At 37.4% G+C, this 22084-nt stretch overlaps 3 protein-coding genes across 3 annotated transcripts; 2 read left to right on the top strand and 1 right to left on the bottom strand.

Moving 5' to 3' along the window:
• Positions 1-2424: 2424 nt before the first annotated feature.
• LOC140851591 (probable methyltransferase At1g29790) lies at positions 2425-4113 on the top strand. Its single transcript, XM_073243490.1, has one exon. It carries the CDS (start codon positions 2484-2486, stop codon positions 3798-3800), a length of 1317 nt encoding a protein of 438 aa, XP_073099591.1. The 5' UTR covers positions 2425-2483; the 3' UTR covers positions 3801-4113.
• A 5015-nt stretch (positions 4114-9128) lies between these two features.
• LOC105051545 (probable methyltransferase At1g29790) lies at positions 9129-11215 on the top strand. The gene has a single exon (XM_010932044.4). The coding sequence runs from the start codon at positions 9688-9690 to the stop codon at positions 11002-11004; it is 1317 nt and encodes a 438-aa protein (XP_010930346.1). The 5' UTR covers positions 9129-9687; the 3' UTR covers positions 11005-11215.
• Positions 11216-11424: 209 nt separating this feature from the next.
• Positions 11425-21633, bottom strand: LOC140851619 (leucine-rich repeat receptor protein kinase HPCA1-like). Its single transcript, XM_073243541.1, is given in 20 exon segments — positions 11425-12084; positions 12213-12448; positions 14131-14350; positions 15306-15442; positions 15545-15700; positions 15786-16264; positions 16504-16635; positions 16798-16869; positions 17313-17387; positions 17742-17810; positions 17891-17962; positions 18044-18115; positions 18295-18369; positions 18461-18622; positions 19118-19157; positions 19160-19188; positions 19286-19360; positions 19620-19691; positions 19785-19905; positions 20407-21633. Coding segments are annotated over 20 exon segments (2910 nt in total). The 5' UTR covers positions 20555-21633; the 3' UTR covers positions 11425-11616.
• Between the last annotated feature and the right edge of the window lie 451 nt (positions 21634-22084).

Genomic DNA, 22084 nt, shown 5'->3' with positions numbered 1-22084 from the left:
TAGTATGACTGGGACTCTAAGACACGGCTTCTTGTTGAGGAGTGACAATATGGATGGATACCTAAACATTTTAGCTGTCTCCGGATCGAATGGAATAGTTTTAGCCGAGATTAAATGAGGAAATGATCTCAACAATGAGTTTAAATATCAAAAATCATTCGGTTTCGATTTCAATTATCATTTTGCTGAGCTATAAATAAATGAAACGGCATCATATGATGTAGCTCGTTGGTGGATCGTAATAGCTCCAGTTAATAGACTAAACCAGCGAACCTTCACTATATATGGTCTAAAGTCTAAACATTTGAAGTCCTTCATTTCTTATCTCGAGTTCGACGGTTCTCCAATGGCCCCCTCGAGTCATTTGACCTCAAAGTTGACAGGACAGAGATGGGGATCTAACTATGTTGACTTTTAAAGCAATTTATATGAAATAGTTCTTATACTAATGGCAAGTCCGATCTGCTTAGTAATAATAATAATAAAGAAATGAATCTTAACTGGTGCATTTCCAACTAAATAAAAGAATTCGTTCCCTAAACCATGATTCGACCACTCTAACCCAACCTTCCTAAGATAAAACACATATTTTTCAAACAAGTCCCATTGCCAAAGTAAAGACTTAGAAGTGTATTAAGTGTAGCCACATCTTGGGGCTACCACTTCCAACCACACATTAAATTAATAAAAATAAAAATAACTCCCATTATTTTTGCAGAGTAAAGGCTTAGAAGCATATTAACCGTAACCACGCTTTGGGCTACCACTTCAGCCACACACACACACACACACACAAAATAAATAAAAATATTTCAATCTCAAATTACATAAAATTGTTTTTACCTTATTTCTGGTAACATCGCTAATAAAGTAAATGTTTCGAATAGTAGGGACAGTAGAGTCTCTTCCATCGATTCAATATGTCTGGATTCAATCTTGATCCCAGGTGGTTGTCACCCTCCAATGAGAACCAGTCCAGATAATTGTTACCTCTAATAATTCCCGAGTCAACTCTTAGGATGGCATTTGGTAACCCTTATATCTTTATCCTGAGATAATTTAATTTCAAATAATCTAACATTATCTTATTTGGTATGCTATGTTTTAGTAATTAAATTAGATCCTGCGGTATCCATGAGTAATCTGCTTGATATTCCATGCGAATCTAAGATGGACATATCAAAAATATGCCTGATATATTTAAAAATATACATATTTATTAATCATATAAAAGAATATAATAATAAATTATTAATATATTTATTGATTGATAATTATTAACATATTTTACTAAAATATATGTATTAATATACAAATTATTAATCACATAAATTATAATAATTGTTATTATAGAATTAATATTTTTATTTATACTTATATTATTGTTGTAATGCTGATATTTATTTTGATTAGCAAACTAAGTCAAATAGAAGTAATATATTAATAGTTTTATAATACAAATATAAAATACAATGATATATTTCTATTATAATTTAAAATTATGACTGAACAATAATATGATTATAATATAATCAATAATTTAATATAATATAATATATCATAAATATAATATATAATATCAATACAATGTAATATATTATGGTATATAATATACTATTTATTTTTGTTAGATAGAGAATATTTTTATATTGAAATTTACCCCAAGATCACTATTTTGGAGTGATCTTGGATATCGATCTTAAGAACAGATTTTCCATCACAGAGTTGGATGATAATTTAAAAAATGAAGATGATTTGATATTACTATCATATAGAATCATCATGATTAGGAGTGTAATTAAATAAAGCTGAGTTAAATAGTTAGAGACTTGAGTTCGATTCGATCAAAATTATTCGAGCTTGAAATTTGATTCAAGATCGACCAAGCATTAATATCTGAAGCTTAAAACCGACTCAATAAAAAAAGATAATATATGACATCAACTTAATTTGAATATCAATCATGCCAGTTTAAATTTGAACTTTAATCAAATCATAATATATAGACATATATTATAAGTATATATATATATATATATATATATATATATATATACACCACTTCGCAATATAATCCATTGACTAAAATCCGAGTAGGCGGCATCACACTACGGTAGACAATACCTAAAGCAACCGAATTTTGAATCCAAAGCAAGAGGCAAGAAGCAGATGAGGCGGCACACCTTCCCCATCACCGAAGAAAACAAGAAGAATCCCCACCCCGAGAGGACCAGGTGTTAGGCGAGTGCGAACTCCCTCTCTCCTACGATACTTCCTCCTCCCCCACCTTCCCACCAGCATTAAAACCCAAACCAAACTCCCCCTTCTCTTCCTCCATAACACCACTCTTCATCTCTCCATCGTAGTCCATTCCCATGCTCGCCCATCACTACTAGAATACCTCATTGATCTGTAGAGGAAGAACTCCTTTCTAGGCCACGACCAACCTCCATTTCCTTCCTAAATAAACTCACCAGTAGAAGATGAGTGGTAAAAGTATAGAGGACCACCCCAGAAGACCTGGCCAGCAGCAGAGCAGTGCAACCCGATCGAAGCTGATGATTCTTCTGCTCGTAATTTTGACTAATATGCTCTCCATCTACCTCTTCTCAGGCCTCTCATTGGAGAACGCCCCCCGGATCACCCTCTGGGACTCCAAGGCCCTCCTCCAAGTGCTCGACTCCACACGACACAAGCTCTCCGCCAGCGAAGCCCAGCTCGCCGAACTCCACCGCCGGCTCTCCACCTCCAACTCCCTCCTCGAGACCCTCCTCGACGAGCTCGGCAAGGCCCATGGCGACAAGACCCCCTCGCAGAATCTCGACGGCTGGCAAAACGAGCTCTCCCGGGAGCTCAAGCTTGCGGTCGGGCCCCACAAACTCCCCCGTGGATTCACTCCCCTCCTCGGCACCCGCGAGCTCTACCCCACGCTCGGCTCCCCCTGCCGCCGATTCCAAGCCGACCTGACCGACTACATGTCTTATGAAGTCGGCAAGGAGTGCCCCAGCGACGACATCTTCGCGCAGAGATTGATGCTCAAAGGCTGCGAGCCGCTCCCCCGCCGGCGATGCCATCCGAAATCTCCCGCCGGCTACGTCGAGCCCACACCATTCCCAACGAGCCTTTGGACCATCCCGCCGGACACCAGCATCGTCTGGGACGCGTACAGCTGCAAGAACTACACCTGCTTAGTTAACAGAGGCAAGGCCAAAGGATCCTACGACTGCAAGGATTGCTTCAACCTGAACGGCCGGGAGAAGGTCCGGTGGGAATACGACAACGGCAATCTCGACTTCGGGATCGACAGCGTCTTGGGGACCAAACCACCGGGAACGATCCGAATCGGCCTCGACATCGGCGGTGGCACCGGCACCTTCGCGGCTCGGATGCGGGAGCGCGATATCACCATCGTCACGAGCTCGATGAACTTTGACGGGCCGTTCAATAACTTCATCGCGTCGAGAGGGCTCGTGCCGATTCACATCAGCATCGCCCACCGGCTTCCTTTCTTCGACAACACGCTCGACATCGTGCATTCGATGCATGTGCTCAGCAATTGGGTCCCCGACATCATGCTGGAGTTCGCTCTCTACGATATCTACCGGGTGCTGCGGCCGGGGGGGTTGTTCTGGCTGGATCACTTCTTCTGCATCGGCAAACAGCTGAACTCCACGTATGTGCCCATGTTCGACCGGATTCGATTCAAGAAGCTGAGGTGGAACGCCGGTCGGAAGTTGGACAAGGGGATAGACAAGGATGAGTGGTACGTTTCTGCACTGCTAGAGAAGCCCATGACCTGACGAGTTCCATATGACCCATGACTAGAATCAAAGGTTGAGACTGGGGGTTTGTGAGTGCGCTGGTGGACGTAAGGGAGGTCATGAAGGGAGCTAAAGATCAGATGCTCGATGGAGATGAACGATCTTATGCTGGATTTGGTTTTGAGTTTTTGTTCGTATGCATACTTCGCTTCTTTCTGATGCAGAATGAATTCATTGGGGATCGGTAGCAACAGGCATATATGGGCCGTATGTATGTGTTGTCTTTTTTGAGTGAATAAATTCAGTATGTATGTGTTGTCAACCATTGTTCTGGAAAACAAATTGAATAAATAGGAACTTCAAATTTCTACAGATTGACTTTAACCAGCTGTTTTTGAGTCTTTATCAAAGAGAGGGGAAGAATCCAGTTTCTGATTTTTTCCCCCTAAAAAGTTCTTAATTTTTATAATTATCACCTATTTTCATTTTCAAAAACAGAATAAAAATAATATACACAATGGAAAAGGCATCACTTTAGCTAGTAGTGTATTAGATAGCCTACTCATAAACCCAAGCAATTGGGAGCCTTTGCATGCTAAAGACAAGTGAAGTTGTGGGAGATCAGCCTGAGGGGCCATGATAATGGCGGAGGTAGGGTTAAAATCAAATTGGATACAAGTCAGATATTAACATATTTATATTTATATTTATTTTTTTGATAAGTAAATACGAATGTTAATCGGTTGTAAAAATTTATATTTATATTTATTTTAAATAAATACAAATACAAATCAGATATCCGAAAAATGAATATAAAATCAAAGAAATTGTTAAGTGAATGATAAATGAAATTAATAGTATGTTAATGTGATCATATTTTTTTAAAAATTCATGAGTGCAATATAAAATTAAATAAGATCACAAATAAAATCGAATATTCGGATACGGATTGGATAGTTATTTATCTATATCCATTATTTTTCTTTGATGTATATGAATATGGATACTATATGAATACTTAAATTTTTATTTATATTCAAATATTTTCGGATACCAAAATAGATCTGGATGAATGTTATCTGATCCACTTTCACCCCTAGGTTGATGAGCTTGAAATTTGTAAACAACTGATTTCTATAGGCTTTCCTAAATATTTTAGATATTTATAATAATTTTTACTGCTAACATTAAGAGGTAGGTGCACAAGAATCAATTGATGGTTGAACATAAAATCCAACAACAATATCATGGATAAAGAAAAAAAGAGAAAAAAAAAAAGGAATAAACTTGATGAAATTCTAAATTAGGTATCCAACCGACTTGTAGAAGGGGGTTTTAAGAGGAATCGAGGTGTCTCAAGAATGTTAAATTAGGGGTTAATCTAGTTCTCAACAATAGTACGATGAGGTCTAGATTCATTTTTCAATGCTAGTTTTGGGGTAACTTGGATAGATGGTATCCTGTAACCCAATATCCTCTTTCCCATCCTTCTCTCAAGATGAGAATAGTTTTCTCTTCACCTACATATGCAAATTTGTGATGCAATCACCAATGGGGACACAAGACCGACTTACATACATGTATACATTAATAACACAAATCTACGTCTTTAGCAACAAACTTTGGAGCCAGTTTTTCCAGCTTTCTAGTAAAAGAAAAACATCCACAATGAAAGTGTAAATACCTGAGAGACTTCCTTTTAGAGAGCCATTTGGCACATACATACTCATACACCAATATTTGTTCACCTTGGTCAAGGCAAAAGCCAATGACAGTGACGAGGTTCCAATGGTGAACTCTGCTCAACGTCTCAATCTCTGATTTGAATTCAAGACCACCTTGCATGGATGCTTGTTGAGCTCTTTTGACAGCAACCTGTTGCCAATTAGCAACTATTCCTCGGCAAACTTGTAAAAGTTGCCACAAATATCACAATATCATGGACAAATTATACATGGCAAACATCTTATATGTTTCCAATATATATTCATTCATTCATTGGGACGTCAACAAGCAATACTTTGGAGCTGTGGTAGTCTACTTCTATATCAGTCTAAACAAAGTCAAAGTCGATCTATTGAATGTTCTTCAGCACAACAACTGTGTTAGTACGTAGTAATGGCGAAATGGTTTATAGGATCGTTGAAATTTTTCAAGTGCACAGCTCTTTATCAATTTACCAGCATAAAATAACAACTGGTTTCCACATACTTGAATGTAATTTCAGGAGTAGTGATTTTGCCATACATAAGGTTTTAAATGCAGGTTAGTACCAAGCATACCATACCTAACTGATAGGGAATTGGCACTCAGTATGCTCCTTCCACCAACACTAGGTACTACACTGGTGTACCATATGAACTATGAAGACTCCGTTCGCCCATGGTGGTCATATGGCACTATGGGTACCAGTCCTGGTTAATCTGACCGTAACTTTGGATCCTATGAATCCATTTGTATTCGCATGCAGGTTTATAGTTTATTTATAAAGCAACTTGGATAATAATATACTTATTTTGATTAGCAAAATAATTTAAATAGAAATAATATATTAAATAATTTCATAATATAAATATAAAAAAATATAGAGACATCCCTTCAAATTAATTTGGATCATTTATGCTTGGATCCCAAAAAGTTAAAAATGTATCTATTAGTCATCAAAATTTTAAATTTATTGAAATATAGCCGAGCCATTTATCTGGATCCTAGCAGTGTTAATGGAATAGCATTAATGGAATAAAAAAAAGATAAAAATAATCTTCACTCAAAAATACTATCATTTATCTTTCATCTATATGTACATATCTTAAATCAATCCATCCATATTTATGAATCTTAAAACATTCCATCATCTATCATCTATCTATTTATATATCTTAAAGTACTTCATTTTTTACCATTCATCCATTTGCACAAATCTTAAAATATACCATCCTTTGCCATTCATTTGTCAACATTGATTTTAAAACCTACACAGATCTTTAAGTGCTCCATTTTCTACCATTCCACCATTTGTATAGATATTAAAGTGCTTCATCCTTTATTATTTATTTGCCAACATAGATCTTAAAGTACTCAGACCTCAATTATCCATCTGTATACATAGATCCCAAAGAGCTCTATTTTATTACCGTCCATTTTCATATATCTCAAAGTGCTCTATCTATAATCTATTTGCCTACACAGATCTTAAAATACTTCATCTATTATCCACTCACCTACACAAATATGAAAGTGCTCTATCTTTTGTCATCTATTCGTCTATACAAATCTCAAAACTGTACTTCATCCTCTATTATCCATCTACTAGGATATATCTTAAAATACTTTATCCTCTATCATTCATTTATCTATATAGATCTTAAAGCGCTCCATCCTCTATCATCTATCCTTTTGCACAAATTTAAAATCATTCCATCTATCATCCATCCACCTATACATATCTCAAAGTACTTCGTCCTCTATTATTCATGTATCCACATAGATCTCAAAGCACTTCATCCTTTATTATGCAATCGTCTATATGGATTTTAAAATATTCTATCCTTTATCATTTATCTGCTTGCACAAATCTCAAAGTGCTCAATCCTCCATTATCCATCTATTTGCATAAATCTCGAAGCACTCCATTCTCTATCATTCATTCATTTACACAGATCTCAAAGTATTCTATCTTCTATCATCTATTCATATGTAGAGATTTCAAAGGACTCTATCTATCTTCATTCATCTACTTCTATAAATTTCAAAGCACTTCATGCTTTGTCATTAATCTGTCTATATACAGTTCAAAGCATTCCATCTTTTATCATCCATTCATTTTTATGAATCTTAAAACACTTTACTCTTTGTTGTATATTAACCTACAGAAATATAAAAATACTATATCCTTTGTTATTCATCTGCTAGCATATATCTCAAAGTACTACTCTTCCTCTCCTCTTCATCTCCAACCAAAACAAAAACCTTTTGTTTAGTTAGTAGGAAGGATAGTTTTAAAATTTTACGAAAAAGTTATCATATGATCCTCACATGATAATATTTTATAACAAAGATAGATGATTAAACTACATCATTATGAATTTAAATTTTTAATAGCTAATTAATATTTTTTAGACATTTACGGTCTAAGTATAAATAGGTCAAACTTGGAGATATATCTCTATAATTTTATTTATATATCGAAGTATAATAATATATTTTTATTATAATATAAAATTATAATTGAATAATAATATATCAATAATATTTTTAATAATATATATTATAATATAATATATATTATAAATATATAATATATAATATCCATATAATGTATTAATACTATATGGATATATTAATTTTTTATTAAATTTAAAGATATTTTTGTTTCTAAATTTCAATCCTAAATTATTATTTTGAAAAATATATGTAACTTTAAAGATGGATTTTCTATCGTTGAGTTGAACATGATGTAAAAAATAAAACTAATCGGGACCACGATCATATAAAATCATTACGATACAATTAATTAAGGTGGTATAATTAGTCACCCCATCCCAAACGTCCTTAACAAGCTCATTGATCCGCTAGTGCCTAGTACACGATCGCCCTAGCACCCTATTGCATCTATCATATAAAATTATAAGGATGCAATTAAATATCAGGCACACAATCACCCCATCCCAAACGTCCTTAACAAAAACAAAACACCTCTACCCAGTGGAATCCGCTGGCTCGAACCTGTGTAGGTCGCATCCGGGTCGGCTACCATAAATAACGCAAACGCCTTTTGTGGAGTTAGTAGGATGGATAATTTCAAAATTTTATAAAAAGTTAGTTATTATATGGTCCTCATACAATAATATTTTATAATAAAAATAAATAATTAAATCATAGCATAATAAATTTAAATTTTTAATAACTAATTGATATTTTTTAAATTTTTATGATCCAAATATAAATGACTCATATTTGGAGGCATAATTTTATAATTTTATTTATACATCAAAGTAAAATAATATATTCTATTATAACATAAAATTATAATTAAATAATAATATAATAATAATATGATTAATAATATATTATAATATAATATATGTTATAAATACAATATATGTAATATCAATATATGTTAAATTAAAAAAAAATAGTTTTATCTCTAAATTTCGGTCAAAAATTGTTATTCTGAAATGATCTTGAATATCCAATTTTAAAGATGAATTTTTTATTGTTGAGTTGAACGATGGTGTAAAAAGTCAAAGTAATCTGGGGTGACTATCATATAAAATCACCATGATACAATTAATTAAGGTGGTATAATTAGTCAGCCCATTCCAAGCATCCTTAACAGCCTCATTGATTCGCAAGCGCCTAGTACGCGATCGCCCCAGCGCCCTATTGCGTCTATCATATAAAATTATAACGATGCAATTAAATACCAGGTACAATTAATCACCCCATCCCAAACATCGTTAAAAATAATAATAATATCTCTTCCCAGTAGAATCCACTGACTGGAACCCGGGTAGGTCGCATCCGGGTCGGTTACCATAAATAACGCCGCGTCACACTAGGCGAGGTTGGAATCTGAAGCACCAAACTAATATCAAACTAGCCGTTACCGTCTCCAACAGCGGAAAGCACCTCAAGCAACCGATTTTGAATCCAAAAGAAAGTCGCAAGCAGCACATAAGCGAACGCCCCTTCCCCAATCACCGGAAAATGAAAAAAAGGGAGAACAACACTTCCCCACAACCCACCCCTTCTCCCACCAGCATTAAAACCTAAACCGAACTCCCCCTCTCTCCATCTCCACTGTAGTCCATTTCCATGCTTGCTCATTACTAGTAGAATACCTCATGGAGTTGTGGAGGAGCTCCTTTCTCGGCCACAAACAATCTCCATTTCCTTTCTAAATAAACTCGCTAGCTAGTAGAAGATGAGTGGTAAAGGTATGGAGGACCACCCCAGAAGACATGGCCAGCAGCAGCAGAGTGCAATCCGGTCGAAGCTTAAGATCCTTCTGCTCGTGATTTCAGCTAATGTGCTCTGTGTCTACCTCTTCTCGGGCACCTCATTAGAGTATGCACCCCGGATCCACCTTTGGGACTCGCAGGCCCTCCTCCAAGAGCTCAACTTGACACGCCACAAGCTCTACGCCACCCAAGCGCAGCTTGCCGACCTCCACCGCCGGCTGTCCGCCTCCAGTTCCCTGCTTGAGACCCTCCTGAATGAGCTTGGCAAGGCCCATGGTGACAAGACCCCGTCGGATGAGCTCGACGGCTGGCAGAAGGAACTCTCCGGGGAGCTCAAGCTTGCTGTCGGGCCATATAAGCTCCCCCTTGGATCTACTCCCAACCTCGGGACCGACAAGCTCTACCCAACGCTCGGCTCTCCCTGCCGGCGATTCCAAGTGGACCTGACCGAGTACATGTCTTATGAAGTCGGCAAGGAGTGCCCCAGCGACGACATCTTCGCGCAGAGATTGATGCTCAAAGGGTGCGAGCCGCTCCCCCGCCGGCGATGCCATCCGAAATCTCCCTCTGGGTATGTCGAGCCCACCCCGTTTCCTGCGAGCCTTTGGACCATCCCTCCGGACACCAGCATCGTCTGGGATGCATACAGCTGCAAGAATTACAGCTGCTTAGTTAACAGGGGCAAGGCGAAAGGAAGCTATGACTGCAAGGATTGCTTTGACTTGAATGGCCGGGAGAAGGTCCGGTGGCTGCATGACAATGGCAATCTCGACTTCGGAATTGACAGTGTCTTGGGGACCAAACCACCGGGAACGATCCGAATTGGCCTCGACATCGGCGGTGGCACCGCCACATTCGCCGCCCGGATGCGGGAGCGCAATATCACCATTGTCACCAGCTCGATGAACTTTGATGGGCCGTTCAATAGCTTCATCGCATCGAGAGGCCTCGTGCCGATGCACATCAGCATCGCCCACCGGCTTCCCTTCTTCGACAACACGCTCGACATCGTGCATTCGATGCATGTGCTCAGCAATTGGATCCCCGACATCATGCTGGAGTTCGCTCTCCACGATATCTACCGGCTGCTGCGGCCGGGGGGGCTGTTCTGGCTTGATCACTTCTTCTGCATTGGCACACAGCTGAACACCACATATGTGCCCATGTTCAACCGCATTGGATTCAAGAAGCTGAGGTGGAACGCCGGTCGGAAGCTCGACCGGGGGATACAGATGGATGAATGGTACCTCTCTGCACTGCTGGAGAAGCCCATGACCTGATGAATTCATGACCAACGACTACAATCCAATGTTGAAACCGGATGAGGGGTTTGTAAGTGCAAGCAGACATGAGAGGTAATAAAAGAAGCAAATGATCAGATGCTCGATAGAGAAGAAAGATTTTATGCAGGATTTGGTTTTGAGTTTTTGTTCATATTCTTTGCCTCTTTCTGATGCAGAATAACTTCAGCAGGGATCAGTAGCAACAGACACATATGGGCAGTATATATGTGTTGTCAACCATTGTTCTGGAAAGCAAATTGCATAAATAGGAACTTCCAGTTTACCAATTGACTTTAGCCTGTATTTTGAGTCTTTATCAAAGAGAGGGGGAGAATCCAGTTTCTGATTTTCTTCTCCTAAAATGCTGTTAGCTTTCATTACTGTCCCCTGTTTCCATTTTCAAAAGGAGAATAAAAATGATGAAAGCATTCTTCACTATATCACAAGGTACATAAATTTACATATAATGGAAGTCATATGAGTTCATAGCACAATTTGACTTGTATAAAGCACCTATAGTTTTCACACAAACCCAGCAAGATAAGAGAATCTGCATCAATAACATGTAGAGATCGATGGCAAATAAGTTATTACTACTATTGCTGCAACTCACTTAGGTTCTATCTTGGGAGAAAATGGCCCACCACTGTAATCAAAGGAAGAGTTGCTGCTGTACGGGTGGTCCCTAGTCCTTGTTACAAAGCTTTCGGAAGTCGAAGTGGATCTGACATGCAGGTTCATGCCAGTCAATGGAACGATGTTCTCAATCTCCTTCACCACCTCACTCATTAAAGGCCGATCAGCACTAGATTCCTCCACACACTTCATCGCCAGGTCGATGAATCGACCAAACCCTGCTGGTGTGGTGCCTAACCCAATTATAGGATCAACAAGGTCATGGAGACCACACAGCTCTTTCGACTTGTCTATAGCAGCCCTAACCTCCCTTACAATGTGTCGTCCTCGCTCTATAGGTCTTCTTGCAGTTACCAGTTCCAGAAGTAGAACACCAAAGCTATACACATCACTCTTCTCAGTCAACTGCTGGGTCATATAATATTCAGGATCTAAGTAGCCCTGCAGGAAAAATGACAAAATGATTATGCACATAAGAGCTCTTTTCTAACATTAGAAACCTTTGCTTTTTCTGCCCTCTTCACTTTTGCAATTGAGCATGATACTCTACCTTCATTTAGAGTACTCACCATTGTCCCTTTAACTTGAGTTGTAATGTAACCTTTATTTTCATCGCCTATTGGCTTAGAGAGACCAAAATCAGAAACTTTTGCATTTAGATGATTGTCAAGAAGGATGTTGTTTGACTTGATATCTCTATGAACTATCCGGGGGTTTGCAAGCTCATGTAGGTAAGTAAGACCTCTTGCTGCACCAAGGGCAACCCAAAGTCTCTTTTTCCAATCTAAACGAATTCCAGACTTACCTGCAGATTAAAATTTAAGAAGCAACACTTAGTCTGTAGAGTGTAGACACAATGAAATTACTGATCCAGCCAACTGAAATGCATCAAAGTTCACCTCAACTTACAGTGCTTGAAATGCATAAACTCCAAAAAACAAAGTAAGATGTATAAATTGGTTTCTAAAGCCCATACCTACAGGTATACATGGTTGACAGATTCAGTCTCTAGAGCCAAGAAGTATTTATGGGTGTAAAGTAGCAAAAGCAGCAACATATGGCATCAGCCAAAAGATTATGAAACACTGAATATGATATACACAATGGAAAAGGCATCATCTTAGCCAGTAGTGTATTAGATAACCTACTCATAAACGTGAGCCATAGGGTGCTTTTAATAAAAGATTAGTGAAGCTGTAGGAGGTCAGCTTAAGGGGCAGCGACAATGGTGGAGGAGCTTGGTGATGTAGAAGAATTTCTAAATTCGATGTGGACCACTTTAGCCACTAGGGTTAAGCGGGACAAGATCCAGGAACATCCATTACATAGGAAAGTTGAAATGCAAGCCAAATTTTCGGATGCTATAATTTGGTCATACGACATCCGACTGAGATTATCTTTTTTTTTTTTAAAAAATAAAATCGGATTATTTTTCAAGACCTACGACATGACACCCGACCTTTTAGAAGGTGGCACCCTAGCAATCAGGCCCAAATTCCATTGTTTGGAGCACAGGCCGATCAAATCAATAGTTTCCTTAACGTATAAGAATTTAACCAAGATTATCTCTCAATTTGAGAAGAATCAGATGGAATGATAAAATAAAGTTGATGTAGAAGTCAAGATCTATCTTATATAGAATTTTAGCTTTTTCGAATTTATTTCTATCAGTCATATCTTTTTAGATAAAAAAGTCCTACTAGAACTAAAAAGAGGAACCTAGTCTGATTGTGCAAGGGCAGACTTCACTGATGTAAATAGAGGCTATATACATTGGTTTTAGAGGATCAATAAAAGAAAAGGGACTTAAGCTCTATTTTCACAAGTATTCCGTCTTTTTCTAAATTTCTTTTGAGAGATTCATGTTGAGCGAACCAAGAAATTCTTCCTTCCCCCAATCAAATCACTTGGAAATGTGTAATTTCTTCAGCCAGTTTCTGCAAGCTTCCGTAGATGTTCTAGACATTTATAATAATTTTTACCACTAAAAGCAGGTTTTTCAAGAATCAATTGATGGTTGAAGGGAAAAGCCAACAACAAAATCATAGACAAGGTAAAAAAGAAAAGAAAAATAAAAATTAAACTTGATGTAGTAAATTAGGTAGCCCACCAACTTGTAAATGGAGGGCTTAAGATTACTTGAGGTGTCATGGTGATGTTGCATTAGGGGTTAATATAGTTGTCAACATTATTATAATAAGGTCTGGATTCATTCTTCAGTGTTAGTTTTGGGGTTACTTGGATACATGGTATTCTAGAACTGGTATCCTCTTTCCCATGCTTCTCTCAACAATATCAAGATGTGAATAGAATTCTCTCAACCTATGGATGCAAAATTGTCATGCAATCACTAATGGGGACACAAGACCGACTTACATACATGGGCACATAAATAATATAAATCTACATCTTTAACAACAAACCTTGAAGTCATTTTTCCCTAGCTTTCTAGTGAAAGAAAAACATCCACAATGGAAATGTAAATACCTGAGAGACTTTCTTTTAGAGAGCCATTTGGAACATACTCATACACCAACATTTGTTCACCTTGGTCAAAGCAAAAGCCAACAAGACTGACGAGGTTCCTATGGTGAACCCTGCTCAGTGTCTCAATCTCTGATTTGAATTCAAGGCCACCTTGCATGGATCCCTGTTGAGCTCTTTTGACGGCAACTTGTTGCCCATTAGCAAGTGTTCCTCGGTAAACCTGTAAGAGTAGCCACAAATATCAAAAAATCATTGACAAAATATAGATAACATTCTTTTTATATGTTTCCAATATATTCATTCATTCATTCATGGGGATGTTGATGAGCAATACTTTGGTGCTTTTGTGGTCTACTTCTATCTCGGTCTAAATATAATCAAAGTCAGTCTTTTGAATGTTCTTCAGCACAACAGCTGTGCTAGCAGTAATGCTGAAATGTTTTACAGGATCATTGAAATTTTTCAAATGCACAGCTCTTTATCAATTTACCAGCACATAATAACTACTAGTTTCAACATACTTGGACGTAATTTCACGAGTGAGTAGTACACAAGATTTTGTCATACACAAGGTTTTAAATGGATGTTAGTACCAAGCATACCATACCTAACTGATAGGGAACTGGCACTTGGTATGCTCCTTGTACCAACACTAGGTACCAGACATATAAACTATGAATACTCCGTATGACCGTAGCAGTCATATGGCACTCTGGGTACCAGTCCTGGTTATTTCTGCCAGTAACTCAGATCCTATGAATCCATTGGCATTCAGATGCAGGTTTATAGGTTATTTCTGAAAGGAACTTGGATACAGTAAAATAAATGATAACACATGCTCAAATTTGAATTTAAAGCTACATCTGGATCTTTCTGCAAGCAAATTAATTTGACATATTTAAGTTGTATTGTAGTTGTTTACGTTATTGCTGTTTAACTGTTCAGAGTTCCAGAAAAAAGAAAAAATGGGGAAAGAAGGTTTTTATCTGCTCAGCTCCACCTAGGAACCCTCAATATAGTGTTTCTGCCTGCACAAGCTGTATTTACCTTTATATAAAGTCAAGTGCCGAATAATCTTATTATACTAGCAAAACTTCTAAATTTTGAATAGACATAACTAAATCAAGGCATCACACCTGTCACTTTTATTTCTTCTTTAAAGAAAAAAAAACTACCTTTCCATAACCACCAGTCCCAATGTCATTGTGCTCTGCGAAGTTGTCCGTGCATTTCTTCAATTCTTCAAATGAAAACCATTTTGGGCCCTTCAAGTCTGGAGCGCTACCACTGCTTTTGCTCGGGTCCCAAGATCCTGCCAAAATGATCAAACATTAATGCTTACAGAACTCAGTTTTAGATATGAGATAAACAGGAAAGACAGAAGAGTTAACAAATTTTTTCCTCCATGTCTTACCAAAAGGCTGGCTTAATTCTTTAGCCTTTGAAGCCTTTCTCTTTTGTCGAAGTGCAAAAATGATCAAAATGATAACTATAAGTGCAAGAACCACTGCACCAACTGTTGCTCCAACAATCACTGGCACTTTTTTTGATTTCGAACCCAATTCAGCTTCTAAATGAAATAGGAAGAGATTTTAGTCTGTCAAACTCCCAAAAGTAGGAAAGAGTAGCAGGAGAATAACTTGAAATTAAGTTACCCGTATATGGTCTTGCAATGAAATAATAGGGACCAAAATCAGATGGGGCCTTGAAGGTTACATTGCTGAACAAGTTCGACATTTTAGCAACATCGTATGCATCAAAACGTAACTTTCCAGCTGGAAAGAACCAGAAATCAATTTGAAGGTAGTTGTTGTTATTTATGTGTGGGTCTTGGACGGACACCGAGTCCACCGGAATTTGGTTATCCTCAAATGTCTTGGAGAGACCTTCTTCCAGAACTTGATAATGTTTTGGATTATCTGTGTTTGAGAAGGTAATAAACCTGAAATATATGGTGCCCACATATGGATATGAGCAGTTACAATGAGGACTGAGGTCTTGATCTGAAGGACAGACAATGTTCCCACAATTCAATATGGGAGTCACATATGCAGTGGAATTGGATTGTGGTGGAACTGTGCAATCCTTGCTGTCACTTGTTCCCCCTTGGTTACAGTATGGATTGCCATCAAGTCTGTAAACATGAAAAAGTAAGAATGCATGGCTATCAAAACCAGAATACAATGAAAAGAATAAATTGCAACAAAATTTTAACTCTAGTTCCTCTTAAACGATAGATAAATAACTCTAGTGAATATAGAGAATCCTCTTTTTAAACATTAACTCATATCACCATTTGATAAATGGAACTAAAACTGAACATAGCTTTTTCTTAGTTGAAAGAATCTGAGCAAAAAATACGTGGCATCTCACATTAGTTGGTTGGGGTACACTCCATAGTTGAGTTTTTGAATATCATTGTTCTGCAGATCAACAAGGTAGAGCTGGCTGCTGTAGTTGGTTCCTAGATCCAAAGTGCCATTAAACTGGTTGTTCCTAAACCTCCTGCCTCCACCATTTCAAGTCATCAGCATATAGATAAAAAAGAGAAGGATTATACAAGGTGCACAATTTTCATTTGAATATTCTGGGTTTAAAAGCTAAATTTTGCTAATTGAAATTCTCAAAATGAAAAACAATGCCATTTTTCATGTAAATCATACTCACACAGTCTGTAGCTGTGGAAACTCAAATAGAGACGTTGGTATTTGCCCTCCAACTTTTAAGTATTCCAACATTCTGAAATTGACAAAGAAATCAAATCTTAGAAGCAATGCCTTAAAACTACAGAAGATGACTAAGAAAGGTCGCACTGATTTTGCAAGCCAAGAAGAAAATCTGTTGATTATGTATGAAGGGACCAAGTGCAAGAATAGAATTGTCTCACTTATGTCTTATAGAAATGGCATTCCAGTCCTCCCAAATTTAATATTCCTGCTGCTATTGTTTGAGTAGGAGGGTGGAAGCTCCTCCTTTGTTTTATTGGATACGGGCAAGGATCGAACCCAAGCCTCTTGTATCAACACAAGAGATTTAACACTCCACTAGTTTGACCTTTTGAATATGCCAAAGTTTGGAACTCCTGCTCACAGGTCACAGACCACAGAAGAGGAAGCGGGAGGAGCAGGGCATTGAGGGTTTGGGGGAAGAGGGAGAGAGAGAGATTGAGAGAGAGGGAATACATTGTTGTCAATGATGACAAAGTTGAAAACCAAGGTGGAACTTCCGACTCATCGAAACTGTTGTTGCTCAAGTCCCTACATGAGAAATTGTTGGTTAGTGCTCAGAGAATCTTATTACAGCTCCCAAAAAAGAAACTACTTATCACAGCCACAGATTCATCATAGAAGTGAATATAGAAACCACTGAAAATGACCATCAAATTCAATGTACTGCAGATAAAATTTATGTGGTGCAGACATGCCTTAAACAACAACAGAGAACTATTCATTGATAAAAGAAAAACTGCTTTCTCATATGAAACTGATAGGATCCATATGGTCATTTTTGTTGTCCCAATGAAATAAGAAGTCACTTCTGTTTTTCTTTCAGACCCAAGAAATGTATTGAAGTTTTATTATCATGTAACTCAGTTATGTCTTATTACTTACAAATAAATAAGCGCATTCATTCCAGTTAAGTTTGGGAAGAGACCAATCAGCTGGTTGTTCGATAAGTGCCTGAAATAAAAAGGTGATCATCCTCTGAAACTAGTAATAGAGAAGCAAATGAATTTCTAACTGCAGAAAGAAACACTCACAATTCTGTAAGGCTGGTAAGATTATTGAGGTTTGAAGGAACATAACCATTCAAGTGATTCCTGTCAAGACGACTGTGTCAAACAAGCAAAAAACAAAAAGTTAAAAACATGAGCTGAGTATTTATGCCTAATTTAATTCCAGACTCAACTTACATAGCTGTCAAGGATTGCACAAGTCCTATCGTGGGAGGGATGCTTCCTGACAAGCTATTGCTATCAAAAAGCCTGAGCACTAAAAGTTGTTAATAGAGAAAACAACTACTTGTTCCTTTTCAGTTTCATCAGAGATTTACTTACTCTATTAAGCATTTTATAACTCATATGCAACTACTCTCCTTTCCTCTCATAAATATATATAAAATAAAAATAATAAGGCTTTTGAACTTGGCACTTCAGGAGCTTACACATGTAGCAGACGCATGTCTGAGTGGAAGAGTTTGGGTGGAATGGCTCCAGAGAGATTGTTCTTGCCAAAATGACTGTAATCAGATAAAGAAAATGCTCCTTCAAATTGTTATCAAGGCATGAAATAAATAATCTAAGCTCACAGAAAACAATACTATCACATACAAGTGCTTGCAATTGGTCAACATATCCAGGCCGAGGCTATTTTCACTGGAGACAGGAATGGGTCCAGAAAGCTCATTGTCGGTTATATCTAACCAAGTAAGTTCCGACAGGTTACCAAGAGAACCAGGGATGGATCCACGTAAGTTGTTAGAATTCAGAGATCTGATGAAAGAAGCACAGTTGATTAATGTAATTTAGAACATGCCAAAAGGACCAAACTATATTAATGGTGCAAAATAATAATCAGGTGAACTCATTGTAACAGCACTTGATGCCATATTTGGAACCAAAGTACATGGAAGCAGTCATATTTATTAAAGCACTTGAAATCTCAATTTCACTAGGCAATGATCATATGTGAATATCGTTATTGTGTATTTGTAACTTGAATTTCTGACGTCAATGTAGTCTTTATTATATGACACAAGGTTATCCTCTAATTTTTGATGTTTTCAAGTGGACTTTTAATTCTCTCTCTCTCTCTCTCTCTCTCTCTCTCTCTCTCGGGTGCGTGCATGTCTGCACTCTCTCTCACACAGGCACACACAAAAGGAAAAAAAAGAAAAAACAACCAATAACTCTTCATGAAAGTTTCCTCTTAATTCGATGACAACTTTAAGAGAGCAGAAGAAATGTTTACACAGCTGTGACACTTACAAGAAGGAGAGCCGTGCTAGGTTGCCTAATTCTGGTGGATATTACCACTAAAACTGCAACCAACAAGGACCCTGGGAGAAAAAAGAAATTTAGAAAAGATTAGCTCCAAGTCATGATCCAGCTAGCCTACACAGATCTATGTCAGTTCAAACACCAGGAGTAGCTCACAAGTATCTTAGTTTCACCAGATTCCCAATAGATTGGGGAATTGGTCCATTCAAACCCTCATTGTAAGACAGGTCCCTGCAAAAGTTAACTTATAAGAAGACTGACAAGTTAAAGGCATATTAGAAAACATGCAAATCATGGTGACTAGAAAATACAGATGAGATACTGAATGAGTTAAATTAAATATTGACGGTGTGCTTCATGCATTATATTTTCGATTTTATGACATCCAAGACCATAAAGCAAAAGGCCAAAAGCCATATGGTTTCTAGCAATTAGTTGATAGCTGGGCTCATCCTTTCTGCAGTACAGAGCCCCAGTTATAGAAACTTACAGAGCCACCAATTCAGGCAGATTCTGAATTTCCGCAGAAAGAGTCCCACCAAGCCCCAATCCTGGTAATGTTCTGAAATACATGTGTGGCAATTAACGATTCGAAAAATTGAAGCTGTATTTTTTTCTGTAATGTTTAATGAAATTTTAGACTTGCAGAACTGACATAATAATGATGTGAGAATTGGAGCAACTGATTCCAACCCAATTAGTTCCACAAGGATCCAAACCGACCCAGCTTTGAGGAGGATTTTCCCAACTCTCGGCCAGTGAATGGAGAGCAGCAGCTATATCAGGAAAAGAAAGATATCTTAAGGATTGGTAGAAAATACTTACATGCTCCAAATAAATAAATAAATAAAGCATCAATCCTTCTGTTAAATTGTTGAATATAACTTGTGCACTTTTCCCAAAAGAACCAAGCATCTAGATAGAAAGCACAACGAATTATGTTTATCAGCATCAAGACAATAGTAAAGAAACTGCAAGGTGGTAGAGAAGAAAGGAACAATTATATTTCATATATAAAATTGATCTTCCTTATTTTGTTGAAAAAAAAGGTGTCATCCTCATAGTGGCAGATGGTACTCTGCAGTCTGCACAATTATGTGACTTCAACTAAAATTTCTTCACTTACGCAGAGTAATTACATTTGCATACAGTTGCATACCATAAACATTATAAGGAAAACAACAGGAAAAATTGCTTATCCATGCACATACACCAGGTGCACATGCCTGCAGGTGCAGATACACACACAGAGAGAGGGGTTGGGGAGAGAGAGAAACCTTCTTCAGGAAGAGTATCTGCAGAGATGATTGAAGTCAGAAATATTAGAGTCAGCAAACACACCCAACAGCCTCGACTGATTAATCTCTGATGATTCATTGAAACCAAAGAGATAGCTTCAAGGTGTTTGATTGGCAGTATAACCATAAACTGGGTATTGCGCTCCTTGGATCAACCAGAATCTAAGAGGCCCAAAGTGTACATATTTATCATATTTGATACATGGTATCATGCCCAAGGAACTGAATTCTAGCGAACTTTTATAATGCTAGCTATTAAGCTAAGTGCAATTCAAATTATAGTTGACTTATGAGTTCTGACGCTAACAGCAAGTTGGTTAGGTGGCGATTACAAGATTCAAAAGTAACTGTCATGGCATCACCTTTTCTGAAAAACCAGTTCTTCCATGGCAATTCTTCAGCCTTGCCATTTTGTTTGTTAAGCTTTAAGATACCGAACCATATGTCAACAGAAGTATATGTAGAGATTCCTATTATACATCTGGAAAGCCAATTCAATCATAGACCTACTTCATTGATCTATCAATTTTTTAAGGTCAAATTGCTCCTATGCAAAACGATAGAACCCCAAAATTCTCCCTGGTTTAGGTAGGACCTCTTATAGTTGAATTTTGCAAAAACTCTGAAATTTCCCATATTTCAGTTTGTATTTAAATACAATTGAGATGAGAAGAAATGTTCTTTCCAATTTTCTCTTTTTTATAGGTTTTGGATATCATATCATCTCATGACACCCCTCCAACAAGTCAAGGGTTTGAATTGGCCAGTCTCTCCATATATAAATGGCATGTTAACCGTTGAATGTTTCAGCATCCCACCTCAAGTTTCCAATGATTTGTTGGCTACCACCATCAGCAACTAAAATTTAAACTCAGCTGTCCTGTCACTCCAGGCAAGTATGAACATCATCGTCAAGCTTGGGTACAGTGTACCACCCAAAAAGGATGGACTCGCTCCCTTTATTGATCCAAGAAACAGGAACTGACCCCAATTTTAAAGCATGAAGCTCTAATTGTCAACACTAGTACAATATTGGCAGTTATTGATTGTTATATCTACCATAGGATAGAGCCTCACAGTTCTTTATTTGAACATGTAATTGGATCTACAAAAATAATAGGTACAAATGGATAATAAAATGTGAGGTTGCACTTCTTGGATCAATGTTCATATCCTTGGGCATGACAGAAGAGGCGTGGATGAGCAAGAAAAAGGATATTCATAAAAAAAAAAGGTGGATGTGACCCAACAATATCATAACAGTAATGACTGTCGATTATGAAGTCAATTATTACCATGTAAATACTAGTACTTCTTCAAATTCATATGGCATATCGGTAAGACTTGATTTAAAAAGGTAGAAGTAAAGAGCTTTCAATGACGTTAAACAAAATAAATTTCAAAACCATAATACATAAGCTGAACCTGAATAGTTTGATCACATAAAGACATTGATTATAAAGAAGATTATTTTAATTTTCTGTCAGCGTATACATTTTAAGTGCACAATATTAAGTGTTGATTAATGGATATCTTGAAAATGATGATGGTGAAAAATATCTAAAGGAACTTAAACACCCAAAAAAATGCAATTTGTGGCAAACTGTTCTGTCCAAAATCCTATGGGACTAATTAGTTAGAAATTAGAACAAGAAAA

Source organism: Elaeis guineensis, chromosome 9 (genome assembly GCF_000442705.2).
Source record: "Elaeis guineensis isolate ETL-2024a chromosome 9, EG11, whole genome shotgun sequence".
Classification (NCBI taxonomy): domain Eukaryota; kingdom Viridiplantae; phylum Streptophyta; class Magnoliopsida; order Arecales; family Arecaceae; genus Elaeis; species Elaeis guineensis.
This window is presented reverse-complemented; position numbering and strand designations above follow the sequence as displayed.

What these genes read in the sequence shown, in the direction of transcription:
- LOC140851591 (XM_073243490.1), top strand. Translation starts at nt 2,484, where the DNA reads ATGAGTGGTAAAAGTATAGAGGACCACCCCAGAAGACCTGGCCAGCAG.
- LOC105051545 (XM_010932044.4), top strand. Translation starts at nt 9,688, where the DNA reads ATGAGTGGTAAAGGTATGGAGGACCACCCCAGAAGACATGGCCAGCAG.